Source organism: Populus euphratica, unplaced genomic scaffold, assembly GCF_000495115.2.
Source record: "Populus euphratica unplaced genomic scaffold, PopEup_1.0 scaffold58.1, whole genome shotgun sequence".
Lineage (NCBI taxonomy): Eukaryota > Viridiplantae > Streptophyta > Magnoliopsida > Malpighiales > Salicaceae > Populus > Populus euphratica.
The window spans coordinates 1,573,400-1,595,067 of NW_011499864.1; the positions used below are offsets into that span (position 1 = coordinate 1,573,400).

Consider the following 21,668-nt stretch of genomic DNA (forward strand, 5'->3'; position numbering starts at 1 on the left):
AAGTGTTTTTTTATTAATAATTTTTCATCAATTCCATCATTATTGTGAGTTTTAGATGTTAAACTAAATTTAGAAGGTTCATTCATGTTGCTTTTTTATTTTAAGGTGATTATTTTTTATCCATTTTTTTTTATTTTTAATATTTTGTAGTTTTTCTACTATTTATTTTTAAATGATTTCACCCCTATTTTTTTTAATACATGAATAATCTATGAAATTATAAATATTTTTCAATTTCACGCCCTATGAGTTTTTTTATCTTTCAAACTTGATTTTATTTTTTAATTTCTATTTATTTTATTTTTTTTAAAAAAATTAACCATTCTTGAGTTTTTTATATTATTTTTTTTTATTTTTTAAAAATTAAATTAGTTAATAATTAAGCTTTTTAGTTGAATTTGAATACAAAATCTCACGGGGTGTGACTTTTAAAGATTAAATTAACTTTTAAAGTTTTAACTGAGTTTGTTTGTTGGTTTTTATTTTTCTGTGATTGAGTTTTCTTATATTATATTTTTTTTTGGGGGTTTTTTATTGTTTTTTTGTCTTTTACCTTAAGTTGACCCTTACAACTTGTTTTTTAATTTCATCCTTATTATTTTTAATTTATAAATTATCTATTAAATTATAAATATTTTTTTAATTTTACTCCTCATGATTTTTTTATTTAACAAATGTAATCTTTATTTTTTAATTATTATTTATTTTATTTGAAATATTTTGTTTTCAAATCTCATAATTCTTGTGCTTTTTTTTCTTATTAAGTTTTATTCCTATTCTTTTTGTTATTGTTTTTTTTTGTTTGCAAGTCTTTTTATTAATATTTTTTCAGAATCTTATCCTACAAAATTCAATATTAAAAATAAAAATAAAAATAAAAATCTAGTTTGATTAAGCCAATATTTTATGATTTCTTTGTTATTTTTAATTTAACTAAAACAAAACCCTTATTTGCATTTTATAAATTTTATATTTAATAAGTACATTTCACTATTTTTTTTTGAAAAAAACTTTATAATTAATAAAAAAACTATCCTCTCAAGTAGAAATGCAACACACATCATCGTTCCATATTGTCAACTTCTAGTGTTTGACTTTGGTTTTTCATCTCATTTCGTTCTCAAAGAAAACGTGAGGAGTTAAAAACGAACCACCTACCCCATCCACGTGTCGAGCATGAATTGGCTAGGGAGTTCTAGAAACTCGTAGAAGAAGAAGATGAAAAGAGAGGAAGATTCTCGATTCGGAGGCCAGTTGTATGGTATAAATTGCTTCTCCTGCCTTTCCTTGTATGCATCGTTGAGGCCAGGTAGAGAGACTTTCCTTTAAAGTCGTGCTTTTCATCAGGTAATCCTTTGGTCCCTTCTATCCTCTCTAGTTTTCTATTTTCTTTGATTTATCTTGTTTCTTCATTTAAGACTTGAATCTTAGGTTTAATTCTACGTGGATGCTTTTCTCTCCGGTGTCTTTGGCTTTTAGATTTTTATTTTTAATTATTTAATTTTTTTCCTTGTAGATCTGTGTAATTTTGAAGTGCTGCTGTTTAATCTTTTGTTCTAAATGACGATACGATTTTCTGTGTTTTTGTTTTCAATTTTTTTCATTAATTAAATGAATTTAGGTTTATACTTTTATTTTTCTTCTTGTAAACTCTAGAATGTAGCAATGTGGGAAGTCTTCGCGCACTCGTGTTCGAGAAATTATTAGGTATACTGGGAGTTGAGGCTCTGTTCGCTTCGACGGTGCGGTGCCGTTCTGTTTTTTCCACCGCAGATTTGAAAATATTTAATAAATAACATAATTGTGCTTTTAGAAACTCAGTGAGAAAAAGTTATAATTTGAAGTGTTTTTTAAAAAGTTATAACCGTAATATCATAATGTCAAACATGCACAAAAGAGCTGTTCGAAATTGTGTTTCAAATAGTATTTCTATAAAAATTGATTTTTTTGTTATGAAATTAACTTATTTTTATATTTTTGGATCTAGAAGTGATGATGTTAAAAATAAGTTTTAAAAAATAAAAAAAATATTTGATGTATTTATGACTGAAAAATATTTTGAAAAATAATTATTACCACACTCTCAAACCTTCCAAAATTCATTTGCCCGTATAAATATATAGGGCTTATCATGGAAAGAACTCATAGCCCCATCTTCATTTGAGATTATCGGCTGCAACTTTGCAACTTTGGATAAACCGAAGAAATCTGACTTTTCAAGTTATGCTTGGGATTTTTTGTAAATTGGTATTTGCTAATTTTGTATCATATTGGTTTTAAATGAATGATTGCGCAGTTGGATTGTGACAGGAGTAGATTATCATTCATTGGTTGACAGAATATTTTGATACTTATAGGTGGTGAAATATTGTGAGAGAGATGGCTGAGGTAAGATTTTGTCTGTCATGCTCTGTGTTTTTCATTGCATGTTTTATTAGAGGTATGCAAGTGAGTTGTGGCATTGGCTTTTTACATTGGTAATTGAGTCAGAACTTTGATTTACTGATGGTAGGAGGGTTACAAGGTTACCTTGAATGTGTATGATCTCAGCCAAGGATTGGCACGGCAACTCTCGACAGCGTTTTTGGGGAAGGCCATTGATGGAATCTGGTAAGTTTCTTGAATGAGAATGATGCGTTGAAAATGTCGATGCCCGAAATAACATCCTTTGCAGTGATCATGTATCTTGTACTTGCTTTAATATAAAGTAGAATGCGAGTAGTGTAATTGGAAATTGAGCAAACCTCATTTTACGATAAAAATGTTGAGGTGGATAAGTGAAGGCTAACTGTTTTGGTGGGGTATTTGTGCCCCCCCCCTGTGGAATAATTTTAACAGTTTAGAAGTGAATTATGTGCATGCATCCCTTGCTGGGGCAGTTATTTCCAATATATACACAGATGGAGAAGGTTTTGTTCTATCTCTGGCATCTTCTGCCCTTAATCATTGACGACGTACCCAAATTAGCTGTATTTATATTTTAAAACTGTTTTTGGGATATGAATTAGAACTTATTTTTTTCGGGAATTCTTCTATGTAATTCATTCTTTATTAACTTTAACAACATTTGGTACATTGTGCAGTCTATTATGCAGGGATGTAAAATGATCCTGAACCTCATTTTTTTAGAGTCTTGCATGAGTTGTTATGAACCTTCAAGCTGTAGAGCTTTAGTGTTATGTGGCTTTGTATCTGACTTTATTGTGTTGTATTTCATCACAGGCACACAGGAGTTGTGGTGTATGGTAATGAATACTTCTTTGGGGGAGGTATACAACATTTGCCTTCTGGAACAACTCCATATGGAACGCCAATTAAAGTGGTTGATTTGGGTATCACACATGTACCCCAGGATGTATTTGAAGAGTATTTGCAGGAAATTAGTTCCCGTTACTCTGCCGAAACTTATAGTTTACTCACTCACAACTGCAACAACTTCAGCAATGAGGTTGCCCAGTTTTTGGTGGGTGTGACCATTCCAGAATATATTCTTCTGCTACCCAATGAAGTCATGAACAGTCCAATGGGTGCTCTTATAAGTGAGTTGATCTAACTTAGTCTTGATTATGCAAGTCTTTACTTTTCTTCATCTGTTAAATCGAAATACAGATAGGGTGAGAGAGTTCTTCAATTTACTTTCCTCCTCCTGTCAAATTGAAATACAGATAGGGTGAGAGAGTTCTTCAATGAATTACCCTGATTCCTTTTCCTTTCCTCCCCTTTTTTGTCCTTTTGTTTTGTTTTGAATTTTGAAGTTTGAATGAACTAGCTCAGGTCCATGGATGCTTTTTGTTTTGTTTTGAAGTTTGAATTTTGAATGAACTAGCTCAGGTCCATGGATGCTCTTTAACCCCTTTCCTTATTCTCTAGGAGAAAAACCCTCTTTTGGGGTCTAATAGCTGTAAATGGTTTTCTTTTAGAGGACTTAGTAATGTGTTATGAAGTCTCAAGTATCATGGCGGGATAGTGCTAGTGGATAGCAATTGCGCATGCAACCATACTGCTCGTGGCAGCTAACTCCTAACATATTATGCTTATGTTTATGTTGTAGTGCCCATGATACAAAATCTGGAGTCAACACTGAGAGCAGGGGCTGTCCCGCAAGTTCCACAATTCAGGCCTCCTTCAATGGCGCAGTCTTCACAGACTGCAACAGTTACTGTTGATAAATCCACGGCTAGTGGTCCTAGCCCTTCCGCAAAAGTAATCGTTAAAGAGGCTGATGTCAAAGTCAAATCTGATGATGCCAAACCAAACGAGCCCAGGACATTGGACACAGTCCAATCTGCAGAAGCCAAAGGGAAGACTACAGTCAATGGAGGAGATCCTCAAGATCCACTTGGCGATGCACGAAACAAAGTACAGGAGGAGATTGGGCGTGAATTCGCTGCGATCATGGCTACCGGCACTTTTCGTGCAAGTGAGGCAGCAGCTTTAGCTACCAAGAGAGTAATGCAAAGATATGGTCATCTAAATGCTGCAATGCCACTGAGCTAGAAATTGTGGAAGTGGATAATTTTAGGTGGCGTGGTAGCTGTCATATGTTAATGTGACTTCTAAATCACCATCACAATGATAACCTGATGATCTATCAGATTTATCTTTTATGTAGGCAGATACTGTTAGGCCTGCACCTGATTCTAGGCCCGGGATCCGTCTTCCCAGTCAATATTTGTGGCTAAAACATGGCACATTGCCTGAATTTAACTATCGGATAATCTTTGTAGTCAATATATGTTGACTTGTGTCAATCATTGGTTTGGTTGGACGTCACCTGAATGTGACGGGTGCTGGTGTTTGTGGCTATTGCCATTGCGCTCGATGCTCGGATGTTTGGTTGTGTAAACATGCATGCAGCGTCCGATCTGGCTCTTGGCTTAAGCTTGTTTTCAAATTAAAGTTGATGAGAGTCAATAGGATAAAATCTAGTCGATTTGATGAAGCTGCTCAAGATCATCTAGAATTTGATGAGTTTTGACATTTTTAAAGAGTTTAAAACAAAATCATCATCATTCCATATCTTTGCATTTAAAAAATCTAATTACTTTAAAATCATCATCATCAAATGAGTACTATACATGATATAATCATAAAGCTTAATCTCCAGAAAATAAAATTTTAAAGTATAAAATAAAAAAACAAAAAAAAAATAAAAAACCTAAAATTAAAAAAATAAAGCTTAAATTTGGAATAAATAATAAATTAAAGGGCAACATCAAATTTTAATTTTGATTTTTAAACTAAAAAGAACAAAAGCATTAAGAATTTTTTTTTTAAAAGAATAAGAATACAAATAAAAAAATACATTATCAACTTGTAATGAAGATTGAAATTAAAAACAATTAAAATTTTATAAAAATATTAATGAAAAAAAGAAGAAGAAATCATAAGAATAATAATTAAATTAAAAACACAAATATATGATAAAAAAATTGAACATTATAATTTTTCATTATTTTTTTTTTACATTAAAAAATTTATGCATGCATCCAATTAAATAAATCATGAACTCTTATGTAAAAAAAAATAATAAAAAAAAAGTCATTAATGATAAATAAAATTATAAATGGAAAAATTGAGAGACAAATCAAGATATTTAATATCAAAAAACTATCGGATAATCTTTGTAGTCAATATATGTTGACTTGTGTCAATCATTGGTTTGGTTGGACGTCACCTGAATGTGACGGGTGCTGGTGTTTGTGGCTATTGCCATTGCGCTCGATGCTCGGATGTTTGGTTGTGTAAACATGCATGCAGCGTCCGATCTGGCTCTTGGCTTAAGCTTGTTTTCAAATTAAAGTTGATGAGAGTCAATAGGATAAAATCTAGTCGATTTGATGAAGCTGCTCAAGATCATCTAGAATTTGATGAGTTTTGACATTTTTAAAGAGTTTAAAACAAAATCATCATCATTCCATATCTTTGCATTTAAAAAATCTAATTACTTTAAAATCATCATCATCAAATGAGTACTATACATGATATAATCATAAAGCTTAATCTCTAAAAAATAAAATTTTAAAGTATAAAATAAAAAAATAAAAATAAAAAAACCTAAAATTAAAAAAATAAAACTTAAATTTGGAATAAATAATAAATTAAAGAGCAACATATAGAGAAAATAAAATTTTAAAGTATAAAATAAAAAAACAAAAAAAAAATAAAAAACCTAAAATTAAAAAAATAAAGCTTAAATTTGGAATAAATAATAAATTAAAGGGCAACATCAAATTTTAATTTTGATTTTTAAACTAAAAAGAACAAAAGCATTAAGAATTTTTTTTTTAAAAGAATAAGAATACAAATAAAAAAATACATTATCAACTTGTAATGAAGATTGAAATTAAAAACAATTAAAATTTTATAAAAATGTTAATGAAAAGAAGAAGAAGAAATCATAAGAATAATAATTAAATTAAAAACACAAATATATGATAAAAAAATTGAACATTATAATTTTTCATTATATTTTTTTTACATTAAAAAATTTATGCATGCATCCAATTAAATAAATCATGAACTCTTATGTAAAAAAAAATAATAAAAGAAAAGTCATTAATGATAAATAAAATTATAAATGGAAAAATTGAGAGACAAATCAAGATATTTAATATCAAAACATGAGTTATTTAACTAATTATGTTTAATAAATTTATTAATTAAAATTAATTTATAATAAATATCAACACACATATAAAATTAAAAAAATATTATATAAGGCTGCATATATTCAACCAATTATAAAAAAACACTTAAATCTAATTAAAATCATTAAAAAAAATTATCGATGAGTCATACTAATTTCTTAACAAATTAAACACATCCAATATAATTAAAAATCATTGTTATTAAACATTAAAAAAAGCTAAATAAGAAAAAAAATTTTAGAGAAGGAATATTAATTAAAATATTAATTAATTTTTTTAATAAATATATATAAAAAAAATATTAATTTAAATTGTTTTAAACAAAATGAGGTCAAACCATGCTTCTGATCCAAATAAAAAGGGCCTGTGCTTAGACATGTATTGTTTTTAGTTAAAAAGGCAAACAACATGTATTTTTTTTTAAAGATGACATGCTGTTTAAGATTCCATAATCCAACATTATGGTGGTGGGAAAAATAGGATCCATGATTTTTTCCTTTCAAAAATCCATTTTAATCTATCTTTGATCCAAAATAATTAGGAAAAACTCTAATAACCATGTTAAACCAAATCATAGCCTTTAAAAAGATAAAAAAACCAACTCAAAACATGAAATAACAAATCTTCCTGAAGGTAAAAAATACTTAATTTAATTCCTCTCACTATATGATATATTTTGATACAAAAATTATATATTTTGATAGTTTAAATATTTTTTAACGACAACCATTTTTTTTAAGTCGAAGTTCAAAGATTCCTTTTCTTTCCTTCACTCAAAAAAACTAGAAAAAAAAATAAAGTTTAGTATCATAATATATTTTTTAAAAATCTTAAATACTTGATAACCTAATTGCTTTAAAAGATAAAGGAAAAAAATGAAATTTTTAAATAAATTTCATTCCTACCACCAATTTTATCCTTTTTTGTCACTTTAATCTATTTTCTTTCTATTCAATCTTTACCCCTAAAAAACATGTAATGAAGCTATAATTTGGACTCATAAAAGCTCAATCATGAAAAATAAATAAATAAAAAATTTAAACATCAAATTTTTGTTTTAAATGTCACCGCTACAAGATGATAAACAATAATTTAATGAACTATTGTTAAAATATCACACGTTTTAACTTTATTGTTAATGAGCCTTTAGAGCATCTCCAATGGAGAAGTTAAATGGATAGCAAAAAATAAAAAATTAATATTTTAGTTTTTCTGTGCTTGTTTTTCATATTCCAAGGGAAAAGCTAAACAAAATGCTAAAATACTTTTTTTTTTTTTTACAAAAACTATTTCTATATATCTCTCAAAAAAACCAAAACTAACAAAGTAGGGCCCACAAAAAAATAAACCAATTAAATCTAGCCATGTGAAAAAAAAATAACATCAAAATTATTAAAAAAATAAAACATTTATTTATTCTACTTTAATAAAATTAGCTTTTCAAATAGCTTTTTTCCATTAGAACATGCATAGTAAAAAAAACTATATTTATACTATTGAAAATACTATTTTATTAATTTATCTTTTTAAAATAACATCTCATTAGAGATGCCCTTAGAAGCCCATGGTTACATGCGGAAGGAGCTCTTTGTGTTTTCTGGTGTTGGCTGAGAAGCTCTTCTCTTCATTCACTAACTAGGAAGAGTAACTAAGACAAATTCAGTCGTGTTTCCACGTTCTAACTGAGCATTTCTCTTTAAAGGGCTGTTGTGTATCAACGACATAATGCCAACCGGAATATCTATATATTTTACCAGCAACTTGATGAATCAGTAGAATATCAAGACTCAGTTCTCTCTTAAACAACGAGTTCCTCTCTATACACCAGATTCCCTTACTTGATTGAGTGTATCTTGTCTTTAGCAAGTAATCTTTCCTCAATTAACACTGTTAATTCCATCTTTGAATCTCTTACATCAAAATCAAAACAAGTCAGCAACAGAAGCGGGCAAAAGGCTTGCACTATTATTTGATGAGTTTTCGTCTTTTATTCCCGTGTTTCTGGACGCTGATCACCAGAGACCTATACTATTCCCAGGACGAAATTCAAGCCTGAGGTTGAAGAGAGCAGACAAATGTAATAGACATGTTAATAAAGTATATGTTGAAGTAAACTCAATCCAGAAGGTCAAGGAAGGCAGCCACCAGCTGTCACCGTCCAGCCACCAACCGACCAGCCTCCAGCCGCCAGTCACAAGCCGTAAGCCGCCAACCACCGGCCGCCAGCCGCTTTCACACAGTCGGCAACAGCCGCCTTCACACTTGAAGGTTGAATTTTCTTGTTTTGAATTCGTGTATAAATATGCAGCTAAGTTTATGCAATTATGTGTGGAGAGATTGAGAGAAACACTAGAGAGAAAGAAAGAGGGCTTGTTATTGCAAACTTTTCATTATTGTAAGCTTGTTGTTCTTGGAATAAAAGAGTGTGTTTTATCCCTTCCGAGTGTTTCAAAGCCACCACAAGTGGTTTCTCCCACCAACAATTGGTATCAGAGCCTCGTTCGTCAGAAAACAGAGGTATTTTTGGGAAATATCCGAATTTTCAAAGTTGTCAAAAATAAGTTTTGATCATTCCAAAGTGTAGAGCTCATCAATATGAACTCATCGGTGCAAAAATCAGATCAATCGGAGCACGGGGTGGACTACACTCTCCGTCTGAAATTTCAGCACTGTAGCCCACGCGCCCCGAGGAAGAAGACGAGTGAGACACACGCCCGCCATATTTAAGCCGTGTTGAGCCAAGCCTCAAGCCGAGCCGCGAGCCAAGCCGCGAGCCAAGCCGCGAGCCATATTCCGAAGCCGAGCCGAGCTTCAAGCCATATTTCGAAGCCAAGCCAAGCTCCGAGCCATATTCTAAAGTCAAAGTTAAAAAGAATATTCCTTGGAATATTCCCGGTTCAACCCAACAAACCACCCGAATTGGTTTTTGGACCGGTTCGCCCCATTTTTGACCCGTTTTCTACAAAGTCAGACCAGTTCCCTATTATTTGGACCATTCCGAATCCATCTACGATGTCGGTTTTGCCAAATGCAACTCCAAAAAGGTCATATAGTCATTTAAAGAGCAAAATGACTACAGAAAATGCACAAACACTCATCCCGAAGCTAACCAAAGACAACTATGATAGTTGGTGCATCAGATTGAAGGCATTCCTTGGTTCACAAGAGTGTATAGACATTGTGCAATATGGTTATGATAAACCAGAGTCCAAAGAATTAGAAGATGCTTTACTAGAGGTACAAAAGCAAGTCCTCAAAGCCAATAGAAAGAAAGACAACAAAGCAAAGACTATCATTTATCAAGGTCTTGATGAAGCGACATTTGAAATCATTGCTTCCGCAGAAACATCAAAAGAAATATGGGAGGCTCTTCAACAAAAATACAAAGGTGCTAACATAATAAAGAAGATTCGTCTCCAATCTTTACGAGGTGAATTTGAATTGCTACAAATGAAGTCCTTAGAATCCATTTCTGATTATCACACAAGAATTATGGTGATAGTTAATCAGATGAGAAGAAATGGAGAAGCCCTTTCAGATGCTCGAATTACTGAGAAAATTTTGAGATCCCTAGATCCAAAATTTGATTTTGTTGTTGTCGCTATTGAAGAGTCCAAAGAAGTGGAGAAGTTAACAATGGATGAACTTATGAGTTCTTTGCAAGCTCATGAGTAGAAGATTGTAAAAAGAAATGGAGATAAGACAATTGAGCATGCCTTACCAGCAAAGTTGTCTCTCAAAGACAGATATGAGCAAGGGGAGACTTCAACAAGTGGATACACCACTCGAGGAAGAAGTCAACAAACACGAGGAGAATTTCAACGATTTCAAGGCAGAGGTTCTTGGAATACAGGTTTTAGAGCAAGAGGTGGTAGAAACACCACTAGAGGAGGTCGAGGACAACAAACATTCACTCCTAGAGGAAGAGGAGGCGGTTACAATAACCGTGACAAGAGGAATATTCAGTGTTATAATTGCAATCAATTTGGGCACTATAGCACTGAATGTCAAAAGAAAGCTCCACTGGAGATACGTGAGCAAGTCAACTATGTAGAAGAGAATGCCAACAACAGTAGAGGAGCAGCTGCATTATTTGTCCAACAAGGACTTGACAAGAATCAAGAGAATATTTGGTATCTTGATTCTGGAGCCAGCAATCATATGTGTGGCCAATGAGATTTATTTGGTGATCTAGATGAGACCATACAAGGTTTTATCACCTTTGGAGATACCTCAAAAGTTTCATTCAAAGGTAAAGGCAACATCCCAATCAAGTTGAAGAATGGTGATCAAAGCTACATCGTCGATGTCTATTATGTCCCAGATATAAAGCAGAACTTGGTGAGTATAGGTCAACTTCTGGAGAAAGGTTATACACTTTACATGAAGAATTGTCATCTGACAATTACAGATTACAATGGGAGATTAATTGCCTATGTGAAAATGTCTAAGAATAGGATGTTTCCTTTAAACATCCAATATGATGCAGCAAAGTGTTTGAGTGCCATCACCAACAGTGAAGAATGGCTTTGACACCTGAGGCTTGGACATCTGAATTTCACAAGTCTGAAGATGCTAGCAAGCAAGAAGATGGTCAAAGGTATGCCCCACATTGATCATCCAGAAGAGGTCTGTGAGAGTTGTGTCCTTAGAAAACATCACAAATCCAGTTTTGCCAAAGAAGTCAATTGGAAAGCAAACAAGCCACTGGAGTTAGTACACACAGATGTGTGTGGTCCTATAAAGCCTATGTCGATTGGACAAAATAGATACTTTCTCACTTTCATTGATGATTTTAGTAGAAAGACTTGGGTATATTTTTTGAAGAGGAAGTCAGAAGTGTTCAATTGTTTTAAAGATTTTAAAGCAATTGTTGAGAAGCAAAGTGGCTATAAGATCAGAACCGTGAGATCTGATCAAGGTGGAGAATATACAGCAAATGACTTTGAAGCCTTTTGTACACAACAAGGCATCGGATATCAAACAACACCAGCTTATACACCACAGCTGAATGGTGTAGCTGAGAGGAAAAATCGAACAATTCTTGATATGGCAAGAAGTCTACTCAAAGCAAAGAAGCTGCCCAAGCAATACTGGGCTGAAGTTGTATCATGTGCAGTATATTTGCTGAACTGTTGCCCAACCAGAAGTTTGCAAGTTGTCACTCCACAAGAAGCATGGAGTGGTCATAAACCAAGTGTTACTCATCTTCGAGTCTTTGGTTGTGTGGCATATGCAAAGATCCCAGATCCAAGAAGAACCAAACTTGATGATAAAAGCGAGAAATGCATATTTGTTGGATATGATGAGAGAAGGATGGGATACAAGCTGTATAATCCCATCACCAAGAAGGTAATTATGAGCAGAGATGTTATCTTTGAAGAAGATAAAACTTGGCAATGGAATGATGACCAAGAAGCAGTTAAATGGATCAGCACTGATTTGATCCTCTTTCAAAAAAGCCAAAACTACAAAGTAGGACCAACAAAAAAATAAATCAATTAAATTTACACATATGGAAAAAAAATAACATCAAAATTATTAAAAAATAAAACATTTATTTATTCTACTCTAATAAAATACTTTTTAAATAGCTTTTTTTCATTAGAACATACATAGTAAAAAAAACTATATTTATACTATTTAAAATACTATTTTACCAATTTATCTCTTTAAAATAACATCCCATTAGAGATGCCCTTCGATGCCCATGGTTACATGCGGAAGGAGCTCCTTGTGTTTTCTGGTGTTGGTTGAGAAGCTCTTCCCTTCATTCACTAACTAGGAAGAGTAACTAAGACAAATTCAGTCGTGTTTCCATGTTCTAACTGAGCATTTCTCTTTAAAGGGCTGTTGTGTATCAACGGCGTAATGCCAACCGGAATATCTATAAATTCTACCACCAACTTGATGAATCGGTAGAATATCAAGACTCAGTTCTCTCTCAGGCAGCCACCAGCTGTCACCGCCCAACCATCAACCGACCAGCCTCCAGTTGCAAGCCACCAGCCACCAGCCGTATCTTGTCTTTAGCAAGTAATCTTTCCTTAATTAACACTGTTAATTCCAGCTTTGAATCTCTTACATCAAAATCAAAACAAGTCAGCAACAGAAGCGGGCAAAAGGCTTGCACTATTATTTGATGAGTTTTCGTCTTTTATTCCCGTGTTTCTGGACGCTGATCACCAGAGACCTATACTATTCCCAGGACGAAATTCAAGCCCGAGGTTGAAGAGAGCAGACAAATGCAATAGACGTGTTAATAAAGTATAAAGATCATTCAATGAGATTAAATTGAACAATCACATCTCCTTGTTGACATTATTATGCTTGCTCTGGAGAGGAGTGCAGTAACATGATGATGCATATTCTTGTATTGCACAACAGACAATAAGGTATTTTAGTTACTGTCTTAAGATAAAAGAGATGGAAATGGCGAGGACATATCTCTCTGTACTTTATGTCAATCAAACATGCTTCCATCTTTTTCGGTAATTGTTCTTTCTGTCCCGAGACATTAATCAAACACAAACGAAAGAATAAAAGAATTAATGTCTTTTGAGTGAGAGAGAGAGAGAGAGAGGCATCAAGGAAAACAACCATATTGATGCATACAAAATCTAAACGGAAGAAAATCTACGACGCAGTAGCCCATGGACTCTGCGACGCCATACGCCTTGAATTTGATCCCCATTCTATGGCTTCTTCCACAGCTAGTTGACGTTCTTTTGCACTATCAATGGTTTCCATGGTTGGCGGGGAAGGAAAAGAAGCAGCTGGTTCTGCTCCTTCTTCTAGACCATCTCCAAGCAAACTAAGAGCAGAGACCACGTCACTGATCAGTGGACGAACCAATGGTTCCTCCTGGAGACACATGGCTGCAACTGCAACTGCTTGATTTAAGCCTCTAACAGGAAAATCTCCCTGTAGAAGTGGATCGGCTAGTTCTGGGTATCTACTTGGTTCCTTGAATACTGGTTGTGCCTGTGACAACGTTTTAGAAGCGAACATGTTGGCACACTTGACCCCCTTTTGAGATTATATGTATAAGTTACTAGACTGACAGATTAAGAAGAGGAAAGGAGATTGAGATTAGTTACCCAAGCAACTAGATTTTGCTCATTGTTTTGTCTTGTCGTGTCAATGGCTCTCTTTCCAGTGATTAACTCCAGAAAAACAACGCCAAAACTGTACACATCTGACTTGACTGTAAGTTGGCCAGTTCTTTGATACTCTGGTGCACAATAACCGTACGTTCCCATCACCCTTGAAGATACATGTAACTTTTCCCCAACAGGTCCAAGCTTTGCTAGCCCGAAATCAGAGAGTTTGGCATTAAAGAATTTGTCCAGCAAGATGTTTGATGATTTCAAATCACGATATATAACTGGGGGATTAGCCTTATCGTGCAAGTATTCTAAACCTTTTGCAGCTCCTAATGCTATTTTCATTCGTGAGAACCAATCTAATGGCTTTTGCTCAGGTGTAAGATCTGAAAATTGTACATATCCAAATAGTTATAGCATTCCATAATGCAGAAAGAAACATGAACAAAAACTAGCTAGTGTACCTAGTAGATGGTCTTCAAGAGATCCCATTGGCATGTACTCATAAACCAGAAGTCTTTGATCCCCGTCTGCGCAGTATCCGACGAGATTTACTAGATTCTGATGGTGCAATAGACTCAACATTAACACCTCAACAAGAAACTCTCTGTTCCCTTGCAAACCATTCCTATCAAGTTGCTTCACAGCCACAACCTGGATAAAATAAATTGTCCCTCGAATCACTATTTATATTTGAAGCTAGCTAGAGAGTGTGCTGAGCTGACATCAATGGAAAAAAAACAACATACCTGACCACTTTTGTCAAGTTTTCCCTTGTAAACTCTACCAAATCCACCTTCACCAATTAGACATTCCCGTCGGAAATTCTTCGTGGCCATGGCCAGCTCACGGAAAGTGAAGGTTTGTGCTGCAATGACATTACTGCTACCGTTGGCAGCTTCTTTATGATCACGAGCATCCTTGTTTTCATTAGATTCAGGTCGGGGTCTTGGCTTGCAATTCTCTGTTCAAGATATTAGAATTAGAGCTTTCGAAGGTCTATATAATTGATTAAATCTTTCCAAAAGATAATTGATTCCATTTAACTTGACATGATCATACACTCGTCCTAAAATCCCATGATGTTTCAATATATAACGCATGTAGAGAGAGATGTCCAAAAGAACCTACCCGGTTGTGGTGCAATATTATTGTGATCTTTCCGAGGAGGATAGGCAGGTGGCTGAGCTGATCTTCTTGAACCATTTCTCCTCCTATCTACATTATTCTCATTAGATGAAAAACAACAAAAGCAACCCATGTTTCAAAGCCAAATATGTCCTAAATTTATCAGCTTGAGCTCCAAGAAATATTAATGGTGGGCAATGACGTCGTCTCAAACTCAAAAGATTTCAAAATTTTTTAAGGGAGATAATCCTCACAAGAAATGAAACCAAATTAACACCAAATTCTCAAAGAATACAATTAATTAAGGTTGTTGTTTGATACACAAGATATCGAACATCATGGTATTTCAAGGATGTTGGGTGGCTAAAAACTCCAAACTTGATTAACTAAACCTAGGTAGCAACAACCTAAAATTTAAATATAAGAAATTTTTTACCAAAGATACAGGAAAATCCAAAGAGACAAAGCCAGGTAATAGAAAATGACTTGGTTTTTTTTGGTGCCTCCGAGGAAAATGGATAGACAAGTGAATGAGAGGTTTTGAAAGGTTTTTGCCCGTGCGTGGAGGGGAATGAGCTGGCCTGTGACGATTCTAGAAACCGTTGAAGGGGGGTAGTTGTAAATTCCACCCGGTTTGGTTTGGTGGGTTACTCATCAACCCAAGATTTTAATTGAACCAGTTTTCTTTGAACTACTTATATAGTTGATTTGGTGGCTCAACCTATAATCAATTAACTTTTTTTTTTTTATTACTATTATTACTAAAATAATATTGTTTATATGATTTTTTTTTTAAATTTATCATGCATCCAACCTATGATCTATACCTAGAATGGTTGGATCATGTTCAGGTTTTATATAATAGTGAATTGGATTTAAATAAAAAAATAAATTCATAGACAAAGAAGGCTAACTAGATAGCTAATATTATATCATTGTTTGTGATGCATTGTGGATCAAATTATTATTTTTTGGATGTAAAAAATATATAAATGCTATTAATATGTTTTTTAAGGAGAATTTTTTAATTATTGACCTGATATGATTTTATTAACTCAACAAATTCAAAGATAATTTTGATGACGAATAAAAATATAATTAGATTATAAAATTTTAAAACATTGAAATAACAGCGTATTCGATTGACTCAAATTAACTTGAATTAACTTGTCAAATTTTCTACACAGGTCATGAGATCTTAATAACACTATAAAAAATAAATTTTTTAAACCCAATTCTCAATTAACCCAATATTGATGGATAAAATCAAAAATAAAATTCAACTATAAAAGGTTAAGTTAACTCAGGTTAATTTGTCAAATATAGATCATGAGATCATGATAATCCCACAGAAAACAAATCAAAATAAATTATAAAACTCAAGTCCCAATAAACATAATATTGAAGGATAAAATTAAAAAATATCAATTAAAAAAATATAAAAAACCACCTAATTCAACTAATTAAAATGGTGATTTGGGTCTTGATACTAAGATAATATCATAGAATGAAAACTAAAAAAAATAATAAAGTTTAATTCTCAATCAACAACTCAAAATTAAAGGATGAAATTAAAAATAAATTCAACTAAAAAAATAAAAAAAAACCTGAGTCAACCAGCGTAACTTGTGATTCAGATCATAACATCGTGATAATCTTATAGGAAACAATTACAAGTTTTTTTTTTAATGTAGTCCATTTTTCAACCAACTCAATGTTAAAAGATGAAACTGAAAAATATTTAATTAAAAAAAATTGAATCAATCTGACTAATTCGTAAAACTTGCAACTTAGGTTATGATCAAACTTTGATAAATTTATAGAAAATAAATAAAACAAATAATTATGAAATTCAACTCTCAATTAATCTAATAGTGAAAGATAAGTTGGGAAAAAATATAATTAAAAAAATTACCCTAGTCAACACGATTAACCTGCAAATCTCGCAATTCAGGACATAAGATAATAATAACTTTATAAAAAATAAATAAAAATAAATTATAAAATTTAATACTCAATAAATCTAATATTAAACGAGAATATGATAATTTCATAAAAAATAAATCAAAATAAATTATAAAATTTAATGCTCAATAAATCTAATATTAAAAAATAATATAAAAAACCAAGTTTACAATTAAAAAACATATATGAAAAAAACGTTAGCATTTCAGTGATGGCAGCCAACTCTGGGCACACACATTATTATTAGCAATTATTAACATATACTGAAATTATTTGCATTTCACTGTTAACATTATTATTATTATTATTATTATTATTATAATTTGTGTGCCTAACTGTGCGGTGGCTGCCATGTTAAACAAACCTTTGAGACATTAGCTGGCTATGGCCAGGCGACTTCTTGTGAAAAATAAAAATAAAATAGAAGGGATCCCCATGCTCATGAATTGGCATGGCCAGCCCCGGTCTACTTGTGTATTCGACGTGCATTGAACTATGTAGAGCATGAGTACAAGAGGGATCAATATTAATTATAATAAAATTGAAATAAAAACTATATTATAATTTTAAAATATATTTTTAACATTTTAAAATAAAAACAGAAAATATACAAGAATAGATCCTCTATATACAAATTTTCAAACTTAAAATAGTAACTAAATACTATTTTAATTTTGATACCGTAAAAACCAATGTTATATCTATGGAGAAAAGGTTTTTAATTTAATTTTATGAATTCAAATATGAGTAATATAAGGCAAATATAGATACATGAAAAATTAATAATGTAAAATGATTCAAATAGAAAATGTGTATATATATAAAGTTCCCAATATTCCTTTATTTGATTGCAAAACGATTACTAACCAATGGATATTTTGACAAATTTTTATTTTAGCTACTATAATTTTCAAAAAAAATATTCAGTTTGTTTAGTTTACTTTCATTTATAAATTGATCATAAAGACTTTTGTCATTGTATTTTATGCAAATTACACTTATATCCTTGTGATGAAAAATATTTTTCTATAATGTCTATACATTGTTATTCTTTATAATACACTATTTCATTTTCAATTGAGAGATGTCTTTCATGATTTTCAAGATTTACTCTATATTATTTGTTCAAAAAACCAAAATAAATAATTAAATCTTGAGAATTTCGTATACGTCACGTCAAGATACTATATAAAAAAACTGCAAAACCCAATCTAATTTATCATATACATATATTTATTTATTTATTGTGTATGTGTGTGTGAGATTGTGAACCTAGGGCCAAGCAACATGATGCAAATTTTATGCTTTCTCATTGCTTCTTTTATGTGCTAAATGCAAGGATTTTTTATTTTGTCTTGAGAAGAGATTCTCTTCCATCTATTTCCTTCTTTGGTTAGCATGTGAAGACACAGGAGGAAAAGGACGTTTTTGTAGTTGGAATCTTGAAATTGTACTTAGTGATTGCAACACTAAAATACTAATGGACTCCTGTCCTTGCCTTGCAATCATGCCATCTCAACCCATTTAAATAAATAAATATTGCCCTAAAAAGGACAATTATAGAAGGGATAAAAAATGTTAGGTGGGATAAATAAAGAAAAAAATATAAAAATAAATATATTCTTAAGACAGTTTTGAAATGAATTTTTATTTTTTTATTTGTAGAAAGTCAAACTAAAGATATGAGTTCTTATGACTGCCAAACACTCCCTTCTCATTCCTTAATGCATTGTTTTCCAAATATAAGTAATAATTATATATTTTCACTTACTTTTCCTCTTTACTTTTTACCATTTTCAAAGTCTATTAAAAAATAATTATATATTTACATGGAGGGTTTTGGCCCGACGGTTAAAAAGATTTATTTCTTTCCACTGTTTTTGAGTTTGAGTCCTTATATATGTGGCTGTTACTCTCGCAGTGCTTTAAATATTCATTCGATTTGCAGGGTGTTCAGTAGACTGTGAGATTAATTGTGATGCGCGGAAGCTGGCCCGGACACCCACGTAAATAAAAAAATAAAAAAAATATAACATTTAGATTATAGAATAATATAAATATAATTTTGGAAAAACAGAATAATATTTATAAAACAAAAATCACTAATGAATTCTTTTTATTTCTAAAAATCTGAATAGATACAAATACAACACTAATTAGGAACCAACTAAGAACTAAGTAAAAATCATGAATTATTTATTTACCCAATCTTCCTCGACTATGTCTTCACATGACATTGACCCGCAAGCTATTAAAGAAATTGGGAAAGGTTCACGGGCATTTGATACCCCAAAACTGAACTTTCCTGCCCTAATGTTATAAGTCCTTATGTTATAATCATAAAGCATAGAGTTGATTTTGTTTTTGTAGATTCTATATTCAATAATTCATAAAATTAATATGAAAAATAACATTTAAACTAGTTAAATCGACCTAATTAATTAAAATCAAATTAAATAAATATTTTAAAGCATTATCTGGGGAAAAAAAACCAAGATAACTAAAAAACAAAATCCCTGCTTCAATTTAGGAATGTTTCTAAACTTGACTAACAAGATTTTACCCTTTTAAAATATAGTTAATAAAAATTAATAATAATTCATTCTCTGTTATTATTGTTTGTTTTTTCAAAAGTCATCAACTAAGTGTATCTTATATCTTATTTGTTTTTATGTTTTAAAAATATTTTTTAAAAAATTAATTTTTTTATTTTTTCTTTACTTCAAATTGATATTTTTTAATGTTTCCATATTATTTTGATGTGTTGAAGCAGCGATGAGCAAAAAAAAAAAAAAACAGAGAAAAACTGAAAAAAATAATCGAAAAAACCAAACCGTGAAAAAACCCGATTAAATTGATTAGAATTTTGAAAAAACTGACTGGTTCGGTTTGATTTTAGTTTTATAAGTCTGAAATAAAAAAAATCAAACTGAACCAAACCCAAACTAAAAAACACGAGTCAAATCAGAAAAAACCGAGCCAAATAATAATCGAAAAAACCAAACCGTGAAAAAACCCGATTAAATTGATTAGAATTTTGAAAAAACTGACTGGTTCGGTTTGATTTTAGTTTTATAAGTCTGAAATAAAAAAAATCAAACTGAACCAAACCCAAACTAAAAAACACGAGTCAAATCAGAAAAAACCGAGCCAAATAAAAAAACCGAGACAAAACTAAAAAAATCAAGTTAAATAAAAAAAACTAAGCCAAACATGTTTGAAACAATTTTTTCTTAAAAAACAAAACAAAATAGAACCGAAACCGGTTGGTTTGAATCAGTTTTAGTTATTTTTTTTTAATTTTGGTTTGGTTGTTTTTTCCGATAAAAACTGAACCAAATTAAAAATAACTATCTTTGTACTAAAATTAAAAATAATTTTTATGAACTAAAAAATATTATTTTAATATATTTTTTAATAAAATATTTTTTTTAAAAAAACGTAACGAATCCGATTGAATTTGTTTTTTAAAACATAACATAATCAACTGTTCCTGTCCTTTATAGGACAGAACTCTCTATAAAAATAACTCAAGCATGCACTTCAGGATTCACCTCGTTCTCTTTCAAGAATCAATTAATTCTTGGTAATTGCTGAAATGGGTCGTCAGGGAAGATGCAGTGCGATCTACGTAGTTCTGGTTAGTACTCTTCTTGTCATTCTATCACTCCAATTCAAGATCGCCATCGCCAAGGCAGCTACTTTCACCGTCGGTGACACCTCAGGCTGGACTTTCAACATCCAGAGTTGGACAGATGGGAAAAAGTTCAAGGCCGGCGACAGCCTGAGTAAAATGCTGAGAACCACCACATAATTATAATTATTTGTCTTCTATAATTGTTATGGTAACTATATTAACTTCAGTGCTGTGTTTTCTTGATGAACAGTTTTCAACTACGATCCTTCATTGCATGATGTGGCCACTGTAGATGTCGATGGCTACGATGGCTGCACAGTCTCTCAGAGCTCTAACACGTACACAAGTGGAAACGATACAATCAAGCTGCAGGAGGGACAAAACTATTTTATATGCAGTATCCCCAGTCACTGTGACTGGGGGTTGAAAATTGCAGTCAATGCTTCCGCCTAGACAGAAATTGAATGTTGATGAATAAAAATATTATGGTGCTTCAGCCCATTGCAGCGCCCCCTGTTCTTCATCTGAATCTTGAACGTGTAATTTGAGGTGAATTGAGTTGTGACTTTATGATGTGAAGATACTTTGATGAACAATTGTAGTCGGATCAGAAGGGAACATAACATATAATACCACCATTACTACACGGAAGCATGTTTTGAATGGTAACAGTAATTTGCAGGTTGCAGCAATGTTGAAAGAAATTGATAAATATCTTACTTGTAGAACCTGGCCTGTGTCGGAGAGGATAAAACCACGTCATATTTATTATTTTAAAGAAAAATTCAACATGAAGGTTAGATTTTGATCGAGGTTTTTTAACAGACCAACCAATTTTTTTCTTCTAGCCAGATCAGTTTAGGTTCAACATCGGTTAGGTTTCGAGTTAACCTGGTAAGCCGATCCTGGTTTTATTACAATGATTAATAAGATAAAAGCTTGTTGATCTTGATCTGGATAATTAGCCTGCGTGATCAAAAGCTTTTGCTAGTTTTCCAATCTCAATTCTCAATCACAAATCTCTTCATACAAAAACTGTCCAATTATTTCACATCCTCAATTTTGCTACCATGGTCGAGCTCCAAGTAGCCTAGTAAACTCCACTAGTGAGTTTGGTAGAGGGTTCCTGGTCAACTCGTAACGGTAGTTTTCAACCCTCTCATATCACAACGTCAAACCAAG

At 31.9% G+C, this 21,668-nt stretch overlaps 3 protein-coding genes across 5 annotated transcripts; 2 read left to right on the forward strand and 1 right to left on the reverse strand.

Annotated features, from left to right (window-relative positions):
- Nucleotides 1-1,235: 1,235 nt before the first annotated feature.
- On the forward strand, nt 1,236-4,919 carry LOC105125787 (PPPDE putative thiol peptidase family protein). 3 transcript variants are annotated; one of them, XM_011026394.1, is made up of 5 exons: nt 1,236-1,347; nt 2,317-2,388; nt 2,513-2,610; nt 3,223-3,539; nt 4,052-4,919. In XM_011026394.1, the coding sequence occupies exons 2-5, from the start codon at nt 2,380-2,382 to the stop codon at nt 4,495-4,497; spliced, it is 870 nt and encodes a 289-aa protein (XP_011024696.1). In that variant the 5' UTR covers nt 1,236-1,347; nt 2,317-2,379; the 3' UTR covers nt 4,498-4,919. The 3 variants fall into 3 exon arrangements, with proteins under 3 accessions (XP_011024696.1, XP_011024695.1, XP_011024697.1); XM_011026393.1 differs by having other exon boundaries at nt 1,237-1,347; nt 2,297-2,388; XM_011026395.1 differs by having other exon boundaries at nt 1,237-1,347; nt 2,311-2,388.
- Nucleotides 4,920-13,083: 8,164 nt separating this feature from the next.
- LOC105125789 (Protein kinase superfamily protein) lies at nt 13,084-15,139 on the reverse strand. The gene is made up of 5 exons (XM_011026397.1): nt 14,888-15,139; nt 14,506-14,720; nt 14,221-14,410; nt 13,751-14,142; nt 13,084-13,634 (listed from the first exon to the last, which is right to left on the reverse strand). Exons 1-5 carry the CDS (start codon nt 15,015-15,017, stop codon nt 13,287-13,289), a joined length of 1,275 nt encoding a protein of 424 aa, XP_011024699.1. The 5' UTR covers nt 15,018-15,139; the 3' UTR covers nt 13,084-13,286.
- A 5,228-nt stretch (nt 15,140-20,367) lies between these two features.
- Nucleotides 20,368-21,079, forward strand: LOC105125788 (basic blue protein-like). The gene is made up of 2 exons (XM_011026396.1): nt 20,368-20,637; nt 20,737-21,079. Exons 1-2 carry the CDS (start codon nt 20,448-20,450, stop codon nt 20,937-20,939), a joined length of 393 nt encoding a protein of 130 aa, XP_011024698.1. The 5' UTR covers nt 20,368-20,447; the 3' UTR covers nt 20,940-21,079.
- Nucleotides 21,080-21,668: the final 589 nt, after the last annotated feature.